Genomic DNA, 18,748 nt, shown 5'->3' with positions numbered 1-18,748 from the left:
TGCAGACACGGGGAGAATGTGCAAACTCCACACAGTCAGTCGCCTGAGACGGGAATTGAACCCGGGTCTCTGGCGCTGTGTTTTATCCGGAAGGTCCACTCATATACAGAAAGGGAATTTATGCTTGGAGCCAGAGGAAGAGGGTGAAGTCCTTAACGAAAACTTTGCATTAGGATTCACAAAAAAGGAAGAGCTGGTGGATCGTGATATTCTTGGGTATGTCAATATGAAAAAGGAGATGGTGGATTTTTGAAAAGCATTAAGGTAGACAAATCCCAGGACCTGATGGGATCTATCCCAAAATACTGAGGGATGCAGGTAAGAAAATTGTTGAGGCCGAGTATGAAATCTTTGTATCCTCTATAGTCATAGGAGAGATCCTGGAGGACTGGAGGCAAGCCAAGGTTGTTCCCTTGTTTAAGAGTAACAGAGACAATCTGGGAAATTACAGGCCAGTGGGCCTTATGTCAGTGGTAGAGATATTACCGGAGAAGATTCTTAGGAATGGGATTTCCTCACACTTAGAAAATATGGACTTAATAGAAATAAGCAGAGGTAAATCCAGGGAAGAACATGTCTCACAAATTTAACTTTTTGAGGAAGTGACAAAGATGATTGATGAGGGCAGGGTGGTAGATGTTATCTATGTGGACTTTAGAAAGGCCTTTGTCAAGGTCCTTCATGGCAGGCTGATATAAAAGGTGAAGTCACACTGTGAACTGGTAAGATGGATACAGAACTGGCTTAGTCACAGAAGTGGCCATGGAAGTGTGTTTTTTTGGACTCAAGATCTGTCCCCAGTGGAGTTCCATCAGATCATTTACGTATATCACAAAATAGTGGTCCCATCACAGATCCCTGTGGAACACCACTGGTCACATTGAGAAACTCCCTTCCACGACTACTCTCTATCTCCTGTTGCCCAGCCAGTTCTTTATCCATCTAGCTAGTACACCCTGGACCCCACGTGCCTTCACTTTCTCCATCAGCCTACCATGGAGAACCTTATCAAACACCTTACTGATGTCCATGTATATGACATCTACAGCCCTTCCCTCATCAATCAATTTTGTTACTTCCTCAAAGAATTCTATTCAGTTGGTAAGACATGACCTTCCCTGCAGAAAACAATGTTGTCCATCACTGATAAGTCAATTTTCTTCCAAATGGGAATAGATCCTATCCCTCAAGATTATACAAACCTTGGTTGGTTTTCACTTGAACATCGAAGGGTGAGGGGTGACCAAACAGAAGTTTACAAAATTATGAGAGGCATGGATAGAATCGATAGTTAGACCTTTTTCCCAGGTCAGAAACGTGAATTACTAGGGGACTTAGGTTTAAAGTAAAAGAGGATAAGTTTAAAGGAGATGTGAGAGGCAATCTTTTTACACAGAGGATGGTAAGTGCCTCAAATTGGCTGCCAGAGGAGATGGTGGAGGCAGATACAACAGCAATATTTAAGAAACATGTTGACAAGTATATGAATAACTAAGGAATAAATCAATACAGACCACATAGAGGCAAAAGGACTTTGGTTTAGAAAGATATGTGTTGGTGCAGGCTTGGTGTGCTGTACTGTACTGTTCTTTAATCTTTGACTGCGGCCATCTTATCAGCAACTTCTACCCTTACTCCCATTGGCAATTAGGATGCACCCCTGATGGACCAATTCTTTGTTCAAGTGAAACCAACCAGATTTTATACAATCTTGAGCAATAGAATCTATTCACATTTGGAGCAAAATCAGTGATAGGCAACATTGTTTTGTGCAGGGAAGGTCAGGTCAAACCATACATAATATAATTCTTTGAGGAAGTGACCTTCTGGGACATCCTCTACATATTTTTACTTCACCCAGTATCCAGACAACTTCCCAACTTTGCCAAGATTTGGCGAACTCCTCTTTACTTCAAATCTCTACTCTACCCCACTAAGCCAAAACTAAAGAGATGAAGAGGCGTTCATAACTTCAAGGGCTTCATTGCAGTCAACTTTGAGAGTTATATGCTCCACCACAGGATGTTCAAAAATACATCTAAAACTCACACATGGATGTACAAAGGATATTTTATAGTCAAAGTGAACATTCTAAGTTACATTCTTGCAACGCCACTTTAACCCACATTCACACTATAGACACCTCTGGTAATCACCTATTACCTCCAACGCTCCTCCTTCACCCTTTGTCCTCAAGCAATTCTCCTATATGATATAACTATACCAGTATGGCCCTCACCCTCAAACCTACAACACTATATTTATCCAAGTGAAAGAACAAGCATGAGGAGGGTTTGATTTTCACAGGAGGAGGACAGAACTAACAGAATCCAGAACTTGACTTAAAAGCAAAATACAGCAGCTGGAGACAGAAAAGAAGAATGAAGTGAAGAGACTCCACAGGTCTGGCCACATGTCTGGATAAATCAAGTTAACACTCTGAGTTCAATATGACTTTATTCAGAACTGAATTTGATTTATTTGATTACCATAAACCAAAAGCTCTGGGTAATGCCCTGCACACCCCAATTCTCCTACTGTTATAGAACAGTTCATCCTCCAACTCATCTGAACAATGCCAAGGGATACTTCAGCCGAGGTCTTCAGTTTTCTACTAAAAATTTCAAATGGATCTCAAGAATTTAAGGACTCCAAGCTTTAGGTCCACCTCAAATTCTCTAATTTGTTGAAAAGAGCAACCTGCATTGATATAGCAAGTGAAGGAGACGACATTAGAATAAAAAAGAGAGAGTGTGAGTGTGTGTGTGTGAGAGAAGTGGAGAGGCCAAGGGGTATAGGAAGGCAATTCCAGATCTTACACCTTAGAAGGTTGAAGCCATGTCCATTGACAGTGAAGCAAAGGAAGTGGGGGACAGACCAGTGGTCAGATTTGGTAGAAAGCAGAATTCACAGAGGATTGCAGGAGGTTACAGTGATACAAACATGGATAAGTTTGAACACTAGGATTAGAATATTAAAATCAAAATATTTGGGATCAATACAAGTCAGTAAGGATAGAGGTAATTCTTGGGATGGGGGCATTGTGCAATGAGGAAGATTAAGTAAACTAGGCCTAATATTCCCTAGAGTTTAGTAGATTAAGATGTGATCTAATTGAATGTTTGAAATTTTTAAAACTTTTTAAAGGACTTGACAGGACAGATATTGCTAGTTGTGGTGGTGAGGGGTAAGGGGTCAACATGCACTGGGGACCATATTCTCAGAATAAAGGACCAGTCATTTAGAACTCCAATAAGGAGGAATATCTTCACACAGAGTTGCAGATACTCAGCCAGTAATATCCAAAGGTACAGATGAATCGTCATTTGTAACCCAAGAGAATCAAAGAATCTCAGTAGATTGACAGAAGGTGGAGTTGAGCGAGAAGGTGGACAGGGTCTTAATGAATGACAAATGATGGAGCAGGCTTTAACAGTCAGTGGTGTACACCTCCTATTTCTTACAGTTACATTTATGACTGTGAAAAGGAAGCAGTTTTTGTCAACTATCAAAGTAAAACAAACTCTGAACATCAGGGTCTCCAACTATAATGCTCTGACTTCATGTCACCAACAACTATACACAATTCATCACTATAGTCCACTGAACTTAACAGAACTTACTTCTCAGTGACCTTAAAGGTACTCTTCTCTTCACCGCTGGCAAAAGGCCCTTGAGCTGCTTCTTTAATGTAGCTGAATAGCATCTCACAGTCCACAGTCACTTCATCCTTCTCCAGCAGTTTGAGAATCGAGGCATGAAGCCTGAAGTAGACCTGAACATCAACACCGAAGTTACAACAATAGATAATCCTACATTTGAAATGAATAAATATCCTTTACCCAAACAAGTTTATTTAGACACACAGTCAAATCCATCCACGACAAGCTTGAAGCCTAACACTTACCCATTTTTAGGGATTTAAATAAGGTAAATCAGTAAACTGAAGATATTTATAAACAAACTTTAACATTTATTAAAAATTCGACTCAAATGAAAATAAAAAGCAGTAATGTCATGATGTGGTCTTTTAGCCAGGGACCAAAAAAAAATAACTATCCTCTAACTTACAATCAGGATCTGAAGGATAAGAAACAGGAGGAGTAGCCATTCAGCTGCCCCTTGCACCTGCTCCACTATTCAATAAGACCATGGTTGATCTGAATGTGGCCTCAACCCCACTTTGGTATCAGCACCTTTAATCCTCAGCCTGTAGATCAAAATACTGTCTTATTCTGGCTACAATGACCTGTAATTACCTATCTGCACGGGGTTCCCTTAAGGCATAGGTTATTTAGTGAGCAGCCTGAAACGTTTGCTGCTTGAAAAATCTTAAATTACTTCATAGGGGAGATGCAGCCAGACCAAGGTTTGAAGTCAGTCAAAAACTAACTATTAAAAATGTTTTTCCAAGTTCTCCTTAAAGGAGAGTGTATAAATAATCAAATAAAAGGTTTTGCAGTCAGTTTGGAATTCCTCACATCAATCGTATGCATTCTTCTGGCTTCTGGTCACAAGATTCCAAGCTGAAATTACTGTTTCCTTAGTGTTGACCCCAGTATCATAGTGAAAAAACTACATTTGAAGTCTGTCAATTTCTATGAAGATTGAAATCAATTCAAGTTCCTCCATTCTTTCACAAAATGATGGCACTGTTGAACCATTAAAAACAAACAAAAATAAAAAGGTCACTAAATAGAAGGCAAATAAATTCCTCACCCTGCAAAAGCATTGCATGAAGGAGAAATGGAGGTAACAAACTTCGCAAAGAATCATTCTATTGAGGTAAAAGTGAAATTTTCTGATCTTTATTAAAATTAATTCTCAATTTTCTCTTTTGCTTTTAATGTCCAATCATGCTATGTCTTTTGTTCAATTGTCTAAGGTAAGTCAAAGACGATGAGAAAGTGAGGATGGCAGCTGCTGGAGATCAGAGTCGAGTGTGTAGTGCTGGAAAGACACAGCCGGTCAGGCAGCATCCGAGAAGCAGGGGAATCGACGTATCGGGCATAAGCCTGATGAAGGGTTATGCCCGAAACGTCAATTCCCCTGCTCCTCAGATGTTGCCTGACCTGCTGTGTCTTTCCAGCACCACACTCTCAAGTCAAAGACTATAAAAGGCAAAGGATTCCTGAAGTCAAAGCTCATTCAGCATATGACATAGGGCAACTAGAAGATCGATTTATGTTCCAGAAGTGGTGACAATGAAAGATGCTTTAAAAAATTGTTTACTAATTGAATGAATTCATGAGTGAATTAAAAACAAAAATTAGCAGTCTTGCATGCAATCCATATCATTGTACCTCTAACCCACACTTACTGGAAGTGGAGAATTATTTATACCCTGAAACAATCAATCACTTTTTAAGTCTCAGGAGATATTCAAGTACTCAGAGCCTAAACATCTTGCTTGGCTCATTTGGTTCAGTACCTCTAGAGCTTCCATAGCCAGATCTGGTGGATTGTGGTAATGGATCTTCCGTGGATAATGTGCTGCATCTTCATGTAGGTTATGCGCCGCCTGTACAGAAAGCAGTGCAGATTATAAAATGAAAAACGCATTTAGAGAATGCCTTTCATGACTCGGGACACCCTAAGTTTTAACCATAACTGATGTACTTGAAAGCACTGTCAGCATTATAATGTGGAGAAATACAGCACTCCAGTTATGTACAGCAACTTCCAAAAACAGCAATAAAGTTATGATTAGCTAATCTATTTGAGTGACTTGAAGAAAGATAAATGTCGGCCTGGACAACAGCAATCCTTCGCACTTCATTGACTAGTGCCATGGAATCTCCCATATGCACCCTCAGTTTAAAGCTTCACCTGAAATAGGGCACTTCCAACAACAAAGCAGCCCCTGGTACTGCAGTGAAGTGTCAGCCAAAATTACATGCTCTGGCATGAAGTTTGAGTCCACAAACTTCTAGCTCAGCATGGTGACTGATCAAGAAAAGGGCAGAACATTGTTGAGAACTGAAGGTTAACATTTGCAGTCATTGTTTTGAATGTAGATTTCTCCAGCTTCCTCATTTCCCCTCCCCCCACCTTAACTCAGTCCCAAACCCCAGATTCAGCACCACCCTCTTGACCTGCAATCTTCTTCCCGACCTCTCCGCCCCCACCCCCTCTCCGACCTATCACCCTCACCCTCACCTCCTTCCACCTATCGTATTCCCAACGCCCCTCCCCCAAATCCCTTCCCCCCGCTACCTTTTATCTCAGCCCGTCTGGCACACCAGCCTCATTCCTGAAGAAGGGCTTATGCCCGAAACTTCAATTCTCCTGCTCCTCGGATGCTGCCTGGCCTGCTGTGTTTTTCCAGCATCACATTTTTCAACATTGTTTTTACCTAGTTGATTTTAACCCTACTGCGAATCCTCTTGCAAGGATGCCTGCCTTGAAGAAGCTTTCCTCCTCTCTCTTCAAGAATCTCAGGGAGTCCCTCTCCCCCTGCAACTCCCAGGCCATTTCCTCTGCTCTGAAGCTCTTCCATGACTTGTCCTACCTGCCTATCTTCTTTACCACCTATCCACTCCACCCTCCCCCCCCCCGACCTATCACCTTCATCCCCTCCCCCACTCACCTATTGTACTCTATGCTACTTTCTCCACACCCCCACCCTCCTCTCACTTATCTCTCCACCCTTCAGGCTCTCTGCCTGAATTCCTGAAGGGCTTTTGCCCGAAATGTCGATTTTACTGCTCCTCGGATGTTGCCTGAACTGCTGTGCTTTTCCAGCACCACTCTAATCTAGACTGAGAACTGAAGGTTCACTACTGGAAACACACAGTCCCAACTTGGAGCTATATTGCCATTCTTTCACTGTTTCTTGGTCAAAATCCTAGAACACTTTCCCTAACAGTACTGTGTGTTCATCACCACATTCGTGGGAAATTTAGGATAAGCAATAAATAGCAGCATTGCCAGAGAGCCTCGCATCCCATGAACAAATATAAAGGAACATACTGCTGACTAATCAAAATTTTGTAAAAAATTGGAGAGAGATAATCAAGTCCACTTATCACACTGGGATAAATTTTGAAGCAAGTTTTTCTAAACAAAAGTTGATGGAATGTTGAAACAAGGAAAAGCGAATGTTTCACGAAGTTGACTCCAACCCAGACTTCCACATTTAACAGCAGTACATAAGGAGCTTGTCAATTTCAATATTTTAAAATCAGTCCATAATAATTTTAATGTGGAATTTGCAAATTAATTTTGAATGCGGGAGTTTCCCCAACGTCCTGAAAGAAAGACAAGAACACGATAGGAATTGAAGAGTTAAGTAGCACTTGCGCCGTGAGTTAAATTTGACAACTCTGAAGGTTTATATATCTGCCCTAAACTTTACAGTTCTCACCTGGAGGTTATCAGGGGTGGCCATGTTATTCTCAACCTCAAATGAGAACCAAGATGGTCTGCATCAACTGTAGCAGGAGCATGGTCAACACCAGTTCATCCTTCACAGTTCTGACTACCCCACAATTTAATACAACCTGATTTTTGGCCTCAACTTTGGCCTTTTCCCACCTGCGCCCAAAATCCTTCAAATCCCATAAGACCCAGGGAAGGGGCTCTCTTCTAGGCTGAAACACCCGGGGTTCAAATCTCTCCTGTTCCAGGAGTGTGTAATAATATCTCTGAACAGGCTGATTATAAAAATAGGTTAAACAAATATAAATTAGACCCAGGAGAATGCAATGAAGGTCACATTGAAAATGCACTTCAAACGCCGGGACAGACCTAAAAGCACTTTTCAGGATACACCAGGCATGGTGTTCTGAATGCTTTCAAGTGTGTAGCACTCTTCACAATATTGCACAGCAAGTGTAAATCTCCACCTCCTGCTTGCTCTGCACAGTCATTGCATACTTTAGGAAATTTCTTCTCAGTCTGCTGGTTAGTAGCCTGGATGCAGTGGAATATCACTGCTACACTGCCTCACAGGCAGGCATTGCTGCCATCAGGACACAACCAGTAAATAGAACAGCTTTACTTCAACTCCAGTTACCTTACTCCCAGCTCACCATGAAAAAGTCATTCTAGGACCCTGGACAAGGCTAATGTGGTGGCATCTTCCCACCCTTCCTCCAGTGTTAGTCACAAGCATCCATTCCTGATGCCTTTGGGACCAATCATCTCCCCTTGTGGGATTCTCAGTTAAAGTTTGAAGCTTGCCAAACACAATCTCTTATCAGTTCTCGCAGCGTGGGAGTGCACTAGGCCCAGTGCATGGGCTCTTGGTTATTCTGTTTGAGTGGATAAAGGAAATCACAACAATGCCCTACAGTGCAAAAATGACTCTCACTAATACATTCTTTCATGGATCCCCTACAAAGTGTCCATGAACCCCAGTTTGAGAATTGTGGGATGAGAATAGGTTCATTGGGATGTTACAAGAGATGAGAGGTTACAATTATGTAAAGTGATTTAAGACATTAGAGATTTATCAAGGGAGCCAAGATGGGCAACCTGATAAAGCTCTTTAAGATACAAAAAATTTAAACAATGGTGTGTTACTTCCACTGGTTGTAGAGACAATTGCAAGGGGCACAAAGTTAAGGTTGGAACAAAACGCAGTAAATGAAAGTTAGAAGAAAATATTCACAGGATAATGGTGCTTGGACTGGATCTCAGCCACGAACCCAGGGCAAAGTCTATGAGAAACTGAGAATTAGATAGCTGCTTCAAAAACAATATTTCAAGAAGTATAATAAAGACTCAGATGAGAGAAAAAGTGAATCAAATCCAGTTCTCATGAACAGAAAAGCACCAGAGACAAAGATTCAAATGACCTATTTCTGTGTCTATTTCTAGTATTTCTAATATAACTGGTTTGCCTCAGATGGGGTCAAACATCAGATTGCAGTGACAGGAATAACTGTAACAAATTATCATGTAAATGAAGTATTGAGAAACTAGAACAAAGTGGTGGTGGATGGGAACATTGCCACATTCCCTGCGCCTGGGTAGGCCAGATTATTGATGTGACATGAAGAGGGGGCAGCTCAGGAGCACAGTGAATTTTATACAAACAAAACAAAAATGCATTTTTTAAAAATACAGGTAGGAGATGTGGACACAGCTGGTCAGAAGCCATTATTTAATGCTCATCCCTAATTGCTCTTGACAACGTGGTGATGAGCAGATGCCTCGTACTGTCCATTGGTCTAGCGACAATCTCAGTGCCGTTACAGAGAGAACTCCAGGATTTTGATTGAGCGACAATGAAGTGGTATATAGCAAACTTATGATGAGTGTGCCAGGTGATTAAATATTCCAGTTGATTAAGAGGTCATCATAATCAATGTAAAAATACACACTAAGTAATAGAAATATAATGCAAGGGTCATACACATCACTGGTATCCTTTATTTACAACATCAGTTAAATAATAATGCAACTTTGGCTTAAATAAAACTTATCAGCAGGGACCCTTCTCGCTTGCACCCTCAACTGACGACTTGGGACATGATGCAGTATTTATGGAGAAATTAACTCGAAATTCGATTGAACAAGTATACTTATATTGAGGTAAATAAAGAACTATAATAACTGGACAGAATAATACTGCAAACTTTGCAATATTTGAGGTGTATAATTTTTGCCGGTTTATTGAGTGCCAGTTCCTAAGGTGCTAATTAAAATAAATTTGCTGTATTTCCAAGTCAAGATGGGGTGTGGTGGGGATGGGAATTTTCAGGTGGTGGTGTTCCCATGTTTTTGCTGCTCGTTATTATAGATAGAAATATGCACAGGTTTGAAAGGTGCTGCCTAAGACACATTGGTGAGTTTCTGCAGTACGTCTTGCAGATAGTACACGTTTGTTCTGGACTGTTGGTGGTGGTGGAGGGAGGGTATGACACATCACAAAACAATCATGTGGAATGATTTGCCCTGGATGATGTCAAGCTTCTCAAGTGTTATTGGAACTACACTCATCCAGGTAAGTGGAGAGAATGCCATCACTCTCCTGACTTGTACCTCAGGAGGAGAGTTACTTGCTGAAGGAATCATACATTCTGACCTGCTGTTGTAGCCACAGTACTTATTTATCTATCCAGCTGTGTTTATGGTGAATAGTAATCCTCAGATGATGATATGGGGGAATTCAGCAATGTTAAAGCTACTGAATGTCAAGGGGCAGTGGTTAGATTCTCTCTTGTTAGAAATGGTCACTGCCTGATTCTTGTGATGTGAATATCACTTGCCACTTGTCAGCTCAAGCTGGATAGTCACGAGGTGTTGCCAATTTTGGACACAGACTGCTTTTGCATGTGTGGAGACTCAAATGGTACAGTACATTGTACAATGAGCATCCCTAATCCTGACCTTACGATAGTGGAAAGCTCATTGATAAAGCAGCTGAAGATGGTTGGGCCTAGGATACTAGGCTGAAGAATTCTTGCAGTGATGTCCTGGAGCTGAGATGAGTGACATTCAACAACTACAACCATCTTCCGAGGTGTGAAGTCTAAATCCAAACAGCACAGGGTTTCTCCAATTCCTATTAACTCTAGTCTCTAATGCCAGACTCGATCAAATGTGGCATTGATGTCAAGGGTTGTCGCTCTCACCTCACTTCTGGAATTCAGCTGTTCTATCTGTGCTTAAACCAAGGCTGTAATGAGGTCAGGAACTGAGTGGCCCTGGCGGAACCCAAACTGAGCATCAATCAGGTGACTGCTGAGCAAGTGCTGCTCGATAGCACTGATATGACGCCTTCCATCACATTACTAATGATGATCAGGAGTACACTGATGGCCGGGTTGGATTTGTCCTGCTTTTTGTGGATATGACATACCGGGGGAATTTTCCACATTGCAGAGTAGATGCCAATGTTGTAACGGTACTGGAAGAGCGTGGCTAGTGGAATGGCCAGTTCTGGAGCAAAAGTCTTAATATCGTGTGGAATGAATTGAATTTAATTGACTGAAGACAGGTAATTGTAATGCTGAGGATCACTGGAGGAGGTTGAGATGGATCATCCACTCGACACTTCTGGCTGGAGATTGCTGCAAATGTTTCGGCCTTATCTTTTGCACTGATGCCCATTAATGAAGATGGGGATATCTGGTGTTCTATTGTCCTCCACCATTCACAACTGAATGCGGCAGGACTGCAGAGCATAGATCTGGTCTATTGGCATGGGATCACTTAGCTCAAATCTATCACTTGCTGCTTATGTTGTCTGGCATGCAAGTAGTCCTGTTTGGTGGCTTCATCAGGTGGACACTTCTTTTTTTAGGTATTCCTGGTGCTGCTCCTAGCATGCCCTCCTGCACTCTCCATTGAAACAGGGTTGATCCCTGGGCTTGGTGGTAATGGTTGATTGGGGAATATGCTGGGCCACAAGGTTGCAGTTTGGGTTGGAGTACAATTCTGCTTTTGACAATAGCCCACAGTGCCTCATGGACACTCAGTCTGGAGTTGCTAGATCTGCTCAAAGTCTGTCCCATTTAGCACGGTGATAGTGCCACACAACACAATGCAAGGTTATTCTCAACGTGAAAGCGTGACTTCGTTCCACAAGGACTATACGTGGTCATTCTTACCAATACTGTCATGGACTGGCAGACAGGTAAGGAGGAAATCAGATATGTGTTTCCCCCATGTTGGTTCCCTTACCACCTGCCAGACACCCAGTCTAGCAGCTATATCCTTTAGGACCTGACCAGCCCAATCAGTAATGCTGCTACCGAGACACATTCAGTCGGTGGACATTGAATTCCAACCCCCACCACCACCCATTCCTCCCTCAGTGCTTCCTCTAACTGTTGTTCAACATGAAGTACCGCCAATTCATCAGCCAAAGGAGAAGACGTTGTAAGCAGGTGGTTTCCTTGTCCGTGTTTATACTAAAACCATGAGACTTCATGGGAATGGGAGTCAATGTTGAGAACTCCCAGGGTAACCACCTCCCACTGTATACCACTGTGCTGCCACCTCTACTGGGCCTGTCCTACCTGTGGTAGAGCTCATATCCAGAGATGGCGATGGTGGTGTCTGGAACATTGTAAGGTATGATTACAGTGACTATGACTATGTCAGGCTGTTGTTTGACTAGCCTGTGAGACAGCCCTCCCACTTATGGCACTAGCTCCCATTTGTTAGGGAGGCAGACTTTGCAGGGTTGACAGGGATGTTTCTGCTGCTGTCTTTTCCAGTGCCAAGTGGCCTGTTAGTTGCATTTCTTTGTTGAAAGTTCATTGCAATTGAAACAACTAAGTAGTTTACGAGGCCAGTTCAGAGGGCAATTGACAGTCAACCACATTGCTGTGGATCTGGAGTCATGTGTAAACCAGACCAAGTGAGCCAGACGGGTTTTTCTGACGATCGACAATGCTTTCATGGTCATCAGTAGATTCTTAGATTAGATTAGATTAGATTAAATTAGATTACAGTGTGGAAACAGGCCCTTCGACCCAACAAGTCCACACTGACCCGCCGAAGCACAACCCACCCATACCCCTACATTTACCCCTTACCTAACACTACGGGCAATTTTAGTATGGCCAATTCACCTGACCCTGCACATCTTTGGACTGTGGGAGGAAACCGGAGCACCCGGAGGAAACCCACGCAGACACGGGGAGAACGTGCAAACTCCACACAGTCAGTCGCCTGAGGCGGGAATTGAACCCGGGTCTCTGGCGCTGTGAGGCAGCAGTGCTAACCACTGTGCCATCGTGCCGCCCACTAAGTTGCAGACTTTTTTTAAAAATTCAATTCAAATACCACTATATGGTGTGGATGGACTTGAACCTGGCCTCCCAAAACATGAGCTGAGTTTCCAGATTAATAGTCTCACGATCATACCACTAAGCCATTGTCTCCCTTCTGATTCACTGATGATAGAGAGTAGTCTGATGGAGCATAATGGGCAGGATTGAATGGATGTGCTTTTTGTGCACAGGACATAGCTGTGAAACCCTAACACTAACCACTGCAGAGTCGATGCCAGTGTTGTAGCTGCACTAAAACAGTTTTGCTCGGGCCACAGCGAGTTCCAGAACAGAAATCTTCAGGACTACAGCTGGAACTTTGTCAGGGCCCAGAGCCTTTGCAGCATCTAGTGTATTGAGTTGTTTCTTGATATCATGTGGAATGAATCAAATTGCCTGAAGACTTACATCTGTGATGCCTGAGAACCCAATGGGCTGAAGGGTCTTTTCTGTGCTATATGACTCTATTGCTCTGGAGGAGGCTGAGATTGATCAGCCACTTGTCACTGCTGGGCTGAATATTGTTGCAAATCTTTCAGCCTTATCTTTTGTAGCCTTATTATATGCTGAGCTCCCCCATCATTTAGGATGGGGAGGTTTGTGGAGCCACCTTCTCCAGTGAGTTGTTTAATTGCCCACCATTATTAACAACTGGATGTGGAAGGACTGCAGAGCTTAGATCTGACCCTTTGGTTGTTGAATTATCTGTCGAGCACTTGCTGCATATGCTAATTGACACCTTGGTAATCCTGTGTTGCAGCCTCATCTCTATTTTAGGTATGCCTGGTCCTACCCTCGGCATGTCCTCCTGTGCTTATCATTGAACCAAAGTGAACCACTGATTTGATGGGAGAATGAGACATATGCCAGACTTTGCAGTTGCATTTCCTTGAAGGACAACTATGATTGAATAGTAAATGCTGGCTCAGCCAGGGGCAGCCACATCCATGAATGATTCAAAAGGAATCTGGTACTGTTGATCATCCAAATACCTCAGGAATGCCCAGTTTTCAGTTGCTTGATGTGTTCAAAATCTAACCTATTTAGTTATGGTAGTCATAGCACATAGCACAATGGAGGGTGTCGTTAATGTGAGGACAGGACTCTGCTTCCATACAGATTGCAGTGCTCACTCTTCCTGATGTTGTCTTGACAGATGCATCAGGTTAGGTGATGAGAATGAGGGCAAGTACTTTTTTCACCCAACACCTACAGCAGACCCAGTATAGCAGTAATGTCCTTTTGGACTTGACCAACTCTGTCAGTACTGGTGATGGTTAGCCACTCATGATAGTGGATATTGAAGTCTCCCAACCCGAATTCTTTCTGTCCCCTTGCCACCACAGTATTTCTTCCAAGCTATTAAAATCAGGGTTCAAAAAAATTGTTGAATGTAATTCTGGAGACCCACAGAATTGAGATATCAACTTGTCCATTATACAGGTAATCTATCAAAGGATGAACTTGAGTGCTTTACCTCTTCTTAAAACTGGGTATGTTTTGACTGAACAAACGTAAATTACACAAAGGTCAGGAATTCCCCCAACATCCTATTAAGTTTCTATCCCACATTCGAGTTAATGCTTGGACAGATACGCAACTCAGTTTCGTCTCTCACTAGACACACCTATCAACTTACAGTCTTCTTGAGCAAGTTTCCCTGACAGCTCACATTGACATCCTTTTGCATGTAAATACCTCATTAACTGAATTAGGAATTAACTAGAAAATAAATGCAGAAGTCATTTTCATTGAACTTTTGATAGCACCATATGCAGAGACTTTGAAGCAAGACATCTGCTGTCCTGTATTTCTTCATAATGATGCTTACTATAGTAAAGGGAATAAATTCTAATCTCCCTGCAATTCAACTTCAATTAGTCGGTTTTGCAGCTGCTGAAAATCCCACTTTAGGATACTACTTGACTTGCAACAGCTCATTGTGTCATTTTTTTTTTGCTCTAAGATCAACTTCGATGAGGATGCCTCAATAAAATGAGGGGTTAGAGAAATCATTACCATTTCAGAAGTGAAACATTATTGTAGCACAAGATTGCAGCTGAATTTTAGCCCTTGTCAAGTCCAATTTATGGAAATTTTTAAAATAATCAAGTTCAACATTTTTAAGAACCTCTTTGGTCTGGCACGCAGAACAGGGATTCAAATAAAAAACACCAAGACAATGTATCTTCACTGTTCAATTTCTGCCAAAACCAAGAATACAGTTAGGCTATTTACATTTTTTTGGGAACAATTACGGGTACCACTGACGAGGCCAGATTTGCTGCCCATCCTTAAATGTCCATGAATAAAGTGGCTTGTTAGGTCATTTCAGGAGGGCAGTTAAGAGGCAACCACTTAGTGGATCTGGAATCATCTGCAGCCCAGGAAATTAATGAAAAAGGTGGGTTTTAATGGCAATTAATTAGAATCCCATGATTACCATCATCACCATAATAAAAGCTTTAAATTCAAGATTTATTAATGAATTGAATTGAAATTCCACTGGCTGGTATGGCGAGATGTGAATGCATGTTCTTATAGGATTGGTCTTTGAATTACGAGTCTAGTAATATGACCACAACATCACCCACCATCCCTTGTTAACTTAAACCACTGTGTTCTCAGCCTTTTAATATTTTGCTCCTCTGAAATGGCCCTGCTGAGAATCTTTATCAATTTAGGTGTAGGCCACATACACATGTGCAGAAACGGAAAGGTTACTCCAGAGTCATACCTGAATAAATCAAGATTACAAGATTTAATGAGTTTGATAGATGTTTTTTTTTAGATTTTAGATTAGATTAGATTAGATTACATTACAGTGTGGAAACAGGCCCTTCGGCCCAACAAGTCCACACCGACCCGCCGAAGCGCAACCCACCCATTTCCCTACATTTACCCCTTTACCTAACACTACGGGCAATTTAGCATGGCCAATTCACCTGACCTGCACATCTTTGGACTGTGGGAGGAAACCGGAGCACCCGGAGGAAACCCACGCAGACACGGGGAGAATGTGCAAACTCCACACAGTCAGTCGCCTGAGTCGGGAATTGAACCCGGGTCTCTGGCGCTGTGAGGCAGCAGTGCTAACCACTGTGCCACCGTGCCGCCCAATGTTGTTGACATTGTACTGTATGAGCGAGTTTTGAGAAGATTTGTATGAGCTTGTATGCATCTGACAACTTACTGTAAAGAAATAAGGTAAGGACCTCAGGCATGGCATCTATCAGACATAATATTTCATCCAAACACACTTAAAAAAAGATGCTATGAAGCATTGCGCCAATTTGCTGTGAAATTCTAAAGGTTAGCCTGTTCTCTGTACAACAAGATTATCTAGATCCCACTGGTATTCGAGAGCAACCTCTTAAATGAATAGGCTAGAGCAGGCTCTCCCACTTCTAGTGCACCAGGCCATCATAAACAAGTCCTATTACAAACATAGCAATTGGGCAAGTCATGCCATCACTCATAATTTTATTGATGTAGCCCCAGTGTTCTTTAGATATAATAAGTTGAGAATCCTCCGATGTCAGAAAAATTTAATATTGTACAAGGAACCACTGACCTGCTTGTAATGTTCCAGATATTCCTTCGGCGGTTGTTTCTGCTTTTCTGCTATCTTGCCCAACATGTAGTGAATGAGCCACTCCTCCTCATCGCCATCTCCTTCACAGTGTGTTGCTGATAGAAAACATTGCTTAGCTGTCTCGAGCATACTGTCCCTTCGCTCTTCCATCTGTGATGCACAACAAAGACAGTGACCACAAGCTCACTGAACATTGTAAATCATCTGTGATCTGAAATAGCAAAACCACAACTGCCCCTCTTTGACCCAAACATATTTCCACACTGAATGAGAAGACACAGATCACTTTAAGTCACCTAGTTACAAGTCAATGTTGGTAGGAAAGTCACCAGTATATTAACTGCCTGTCCCTGAGTCAGATAATGAACGGAACATGAAATGAAAGATAAAACATACGTGACAAACACACACTGAGAAGGAAATTTCTAAAACTAATATTCAATCTTAGCCATAAAATTTAGTTTAAAAATACCCACACCATGTGATTCAAGTTAAAATACATTTGATTCAAGTTAAAATAAATTTGATTCATCAAACGTCTCGAATTCCATAATTCCTACTCAACAAAGTTCCATATCACACTATTGAGAGTGTGGTGCTGGAAAAGCACAGCAGGTCAGGCAGCATCTGAGGAGCAGGAGAATCGATGCTTCGGGCATAAGCCCTTCATCAGGAATCTGCCTCGGATGCTGCCCGCCCTGCTGTGCTTTCCCAGCACCACACTCTCGACTCTGATCTCCAGCATCTGCAGTCCTCACTTTCTCCCACTCCATATCACACTATGTCACTATCACAGGAATGTTAGTTCTGGGAAATTCACTGCTGTACCAGTATTTTATGTAGCATCTTATATGACTTTACAGATGACACAATACACTTCCCATGTAATGAATTATCAAGGAAATCAGCGACTAGTTTATCACTGTTTATCCATTATGGTCTTCAAGGTAGAATCAGCATCCCTCTTTCTGCTACACCCAGCTACAGAAAACACAAGCTCAGCATCAGCTGAATTATTCAAAGTATTGTAACAATGACAAAAAGAAGCTTTCTTCCCTCACCCAAAGCACAGTACTTGCAACAAACTCTTTCAGACTGTCATAACAAAGAAATCAACCATCTGCTACTCATTGTATTTTTTTATATCTTTCCATGAAATATGGAGGTCATTGTGAGGACTGCATTTGCTGCCCATTCCAATCTGACATTGAACTGATTGGCTTGCTGCACCATTTCAGAGGGCAGTAAACAGTCCACAATATTGCAATGACGTTGCTCCTTTAACAAGGTCATATTGCTCTTGGGTTTTTTTTCGCCAAGATAAGTTCTGAAAGAGACAGACTCCAAAAAGTCTAAGTTTGAAGGGTTTTAGGGGCAATTTGATTATAGCTAACAGATACTGCATCAGGCAAAACACTTTTAAGTATTAAAAAAAACACTCGTACAATGAAAGGGTAGTGACCAGTTCTCCAGGCTCAGATTTTCTCTGGTTTCATTTGGTTTTGGCAGTCTAGCTATTCACTGAAAGCACACAGGCAGTTGAGGCTGCTGATCCAAGAAACAGCTACATGGAAGAGGGTGTTCCATGCTGCTATCTCTCTCTCTCTCTCTCTCGGTCTCCTGCAAGACCCTGTTTTTGATTTACCTTTCACACCAAGGGGTATTTATGGGGATTGTTGCAAGCATTGGGCACAGCATCATTAAGTTGATATAATCTGTTGGGCTTTCAGACAGGATAAGTTATTTTGTATTCCGTTCTCTTTTGTTTGTGTTTCATTCGCTAATATTGTAAATAAATTTTGTTTTATTTAATAAATTGGTTTGACAGCTGAATCCTTCCTGGAATATCTGCGTTACACCTGCATAAAACAACTAGCAAAGTTAGGGTCTGTGCTACTTTCTTCAAATGTTTTGAAGGGATCTGGCCTGGTCCATAACAGGAGGGGGCTCATCCAGGATTGGTTCTGTAGTTCCAATTGGGATTAGGGTCGTTGGACTCAAAAGCGAGCTGTGGGTGTTAGTGTTTTTGTTCCAGGTGTTGTATTAGGTTGGTTTAAATAGTATCTGGGATAGCAATGGCTCTTTCAGTCACCAAGAGTTTTCAGGGTAGGGGGGAAAGAAGTGAATTTGGGGGTTTTGGAAAAGATGATTAAGACGAAGCTGCTGGAGTTAGCAGAATTAGCAGCTGGAGCTGCCTCCTTCTGTGAGGAAAGGAGAGATAAATTACAGCAATGGCTCAGCATTTAAGTTTGTTGGAAACACGATCAGAATCTTTAGAGATGGCTATAATTCAATGGAAAATGAAGCAGTTTGAGTTACAGGCAAAAGACAAGGAAAGGGCAACAGAAATAAAACAGTTTGAATGACAATTAAAAACAGAGGAAAGAGAAATCGAATAAATTGCGCTGGCAGAACAAAAAGA

The 18,748-nt window shown here is 41.9% G+C and overlaps 1 protein-coding gene across 5 annotated transcripts in view; it reads right to left on the bottom strand.

Annotated features, from left to right (window-relative positions):
- The window catches only part of cabin1 (calcineurin binding protein 1), a 513,604-nt gene that overhangs the window by 388,537 nt on the left and 106,319 nt on the right, over window positions 1-18,748 (bottom strand). For 4 of the 5 annotated variants that reach the window (XM_088000226.1, XM_088000222.1, XM_088000224.1 and 1 more), the window contains exons 23-25: window positions 16,306-16,476; window positions 5,432-5,521; window positions 3,624-3,775 (exon numbers count right to left, since the gene is read on the bottom strand). In XM_088000226.1, the coding sequence (XP_087856352.1) occupies window positions 3,624-3,775; window positions 5,432-5,521; window positions 16,306-16,476 (413 nt within the window). The remainder of the gene's footprint in view (window positions 1-3,623; window positions 3,776-5,431; window positions 5,522-16,305; window positions 16,477-18,748) is intronic. The other variant, XM_088000225.1, reaches the window with a different exon arrangement.

Source organism: Chiloscyllium plagiosum, unplaced genomic scaffold, assembly GCF_037043375.1.
Source record: "Chiloscyllium plagiosum isolate Xiang-an unplaced genomic scaffold, Cpla_swu_hap1 HiC_scaffold_24, whole genome shotgun sequence".
In the NCBI taxonomy this organism is placed as follows: domain Eukaryota; kingdom Metazoa; phylum Chordata; class Chondrichthyes; order Orectolobiformes; family Hemiscylliidae; genus Chiloscyllium; species Chiloscyllium plagiosum.
This window is presented reverse-complemented; position numbering and strand designations above follow the sequence as displayed.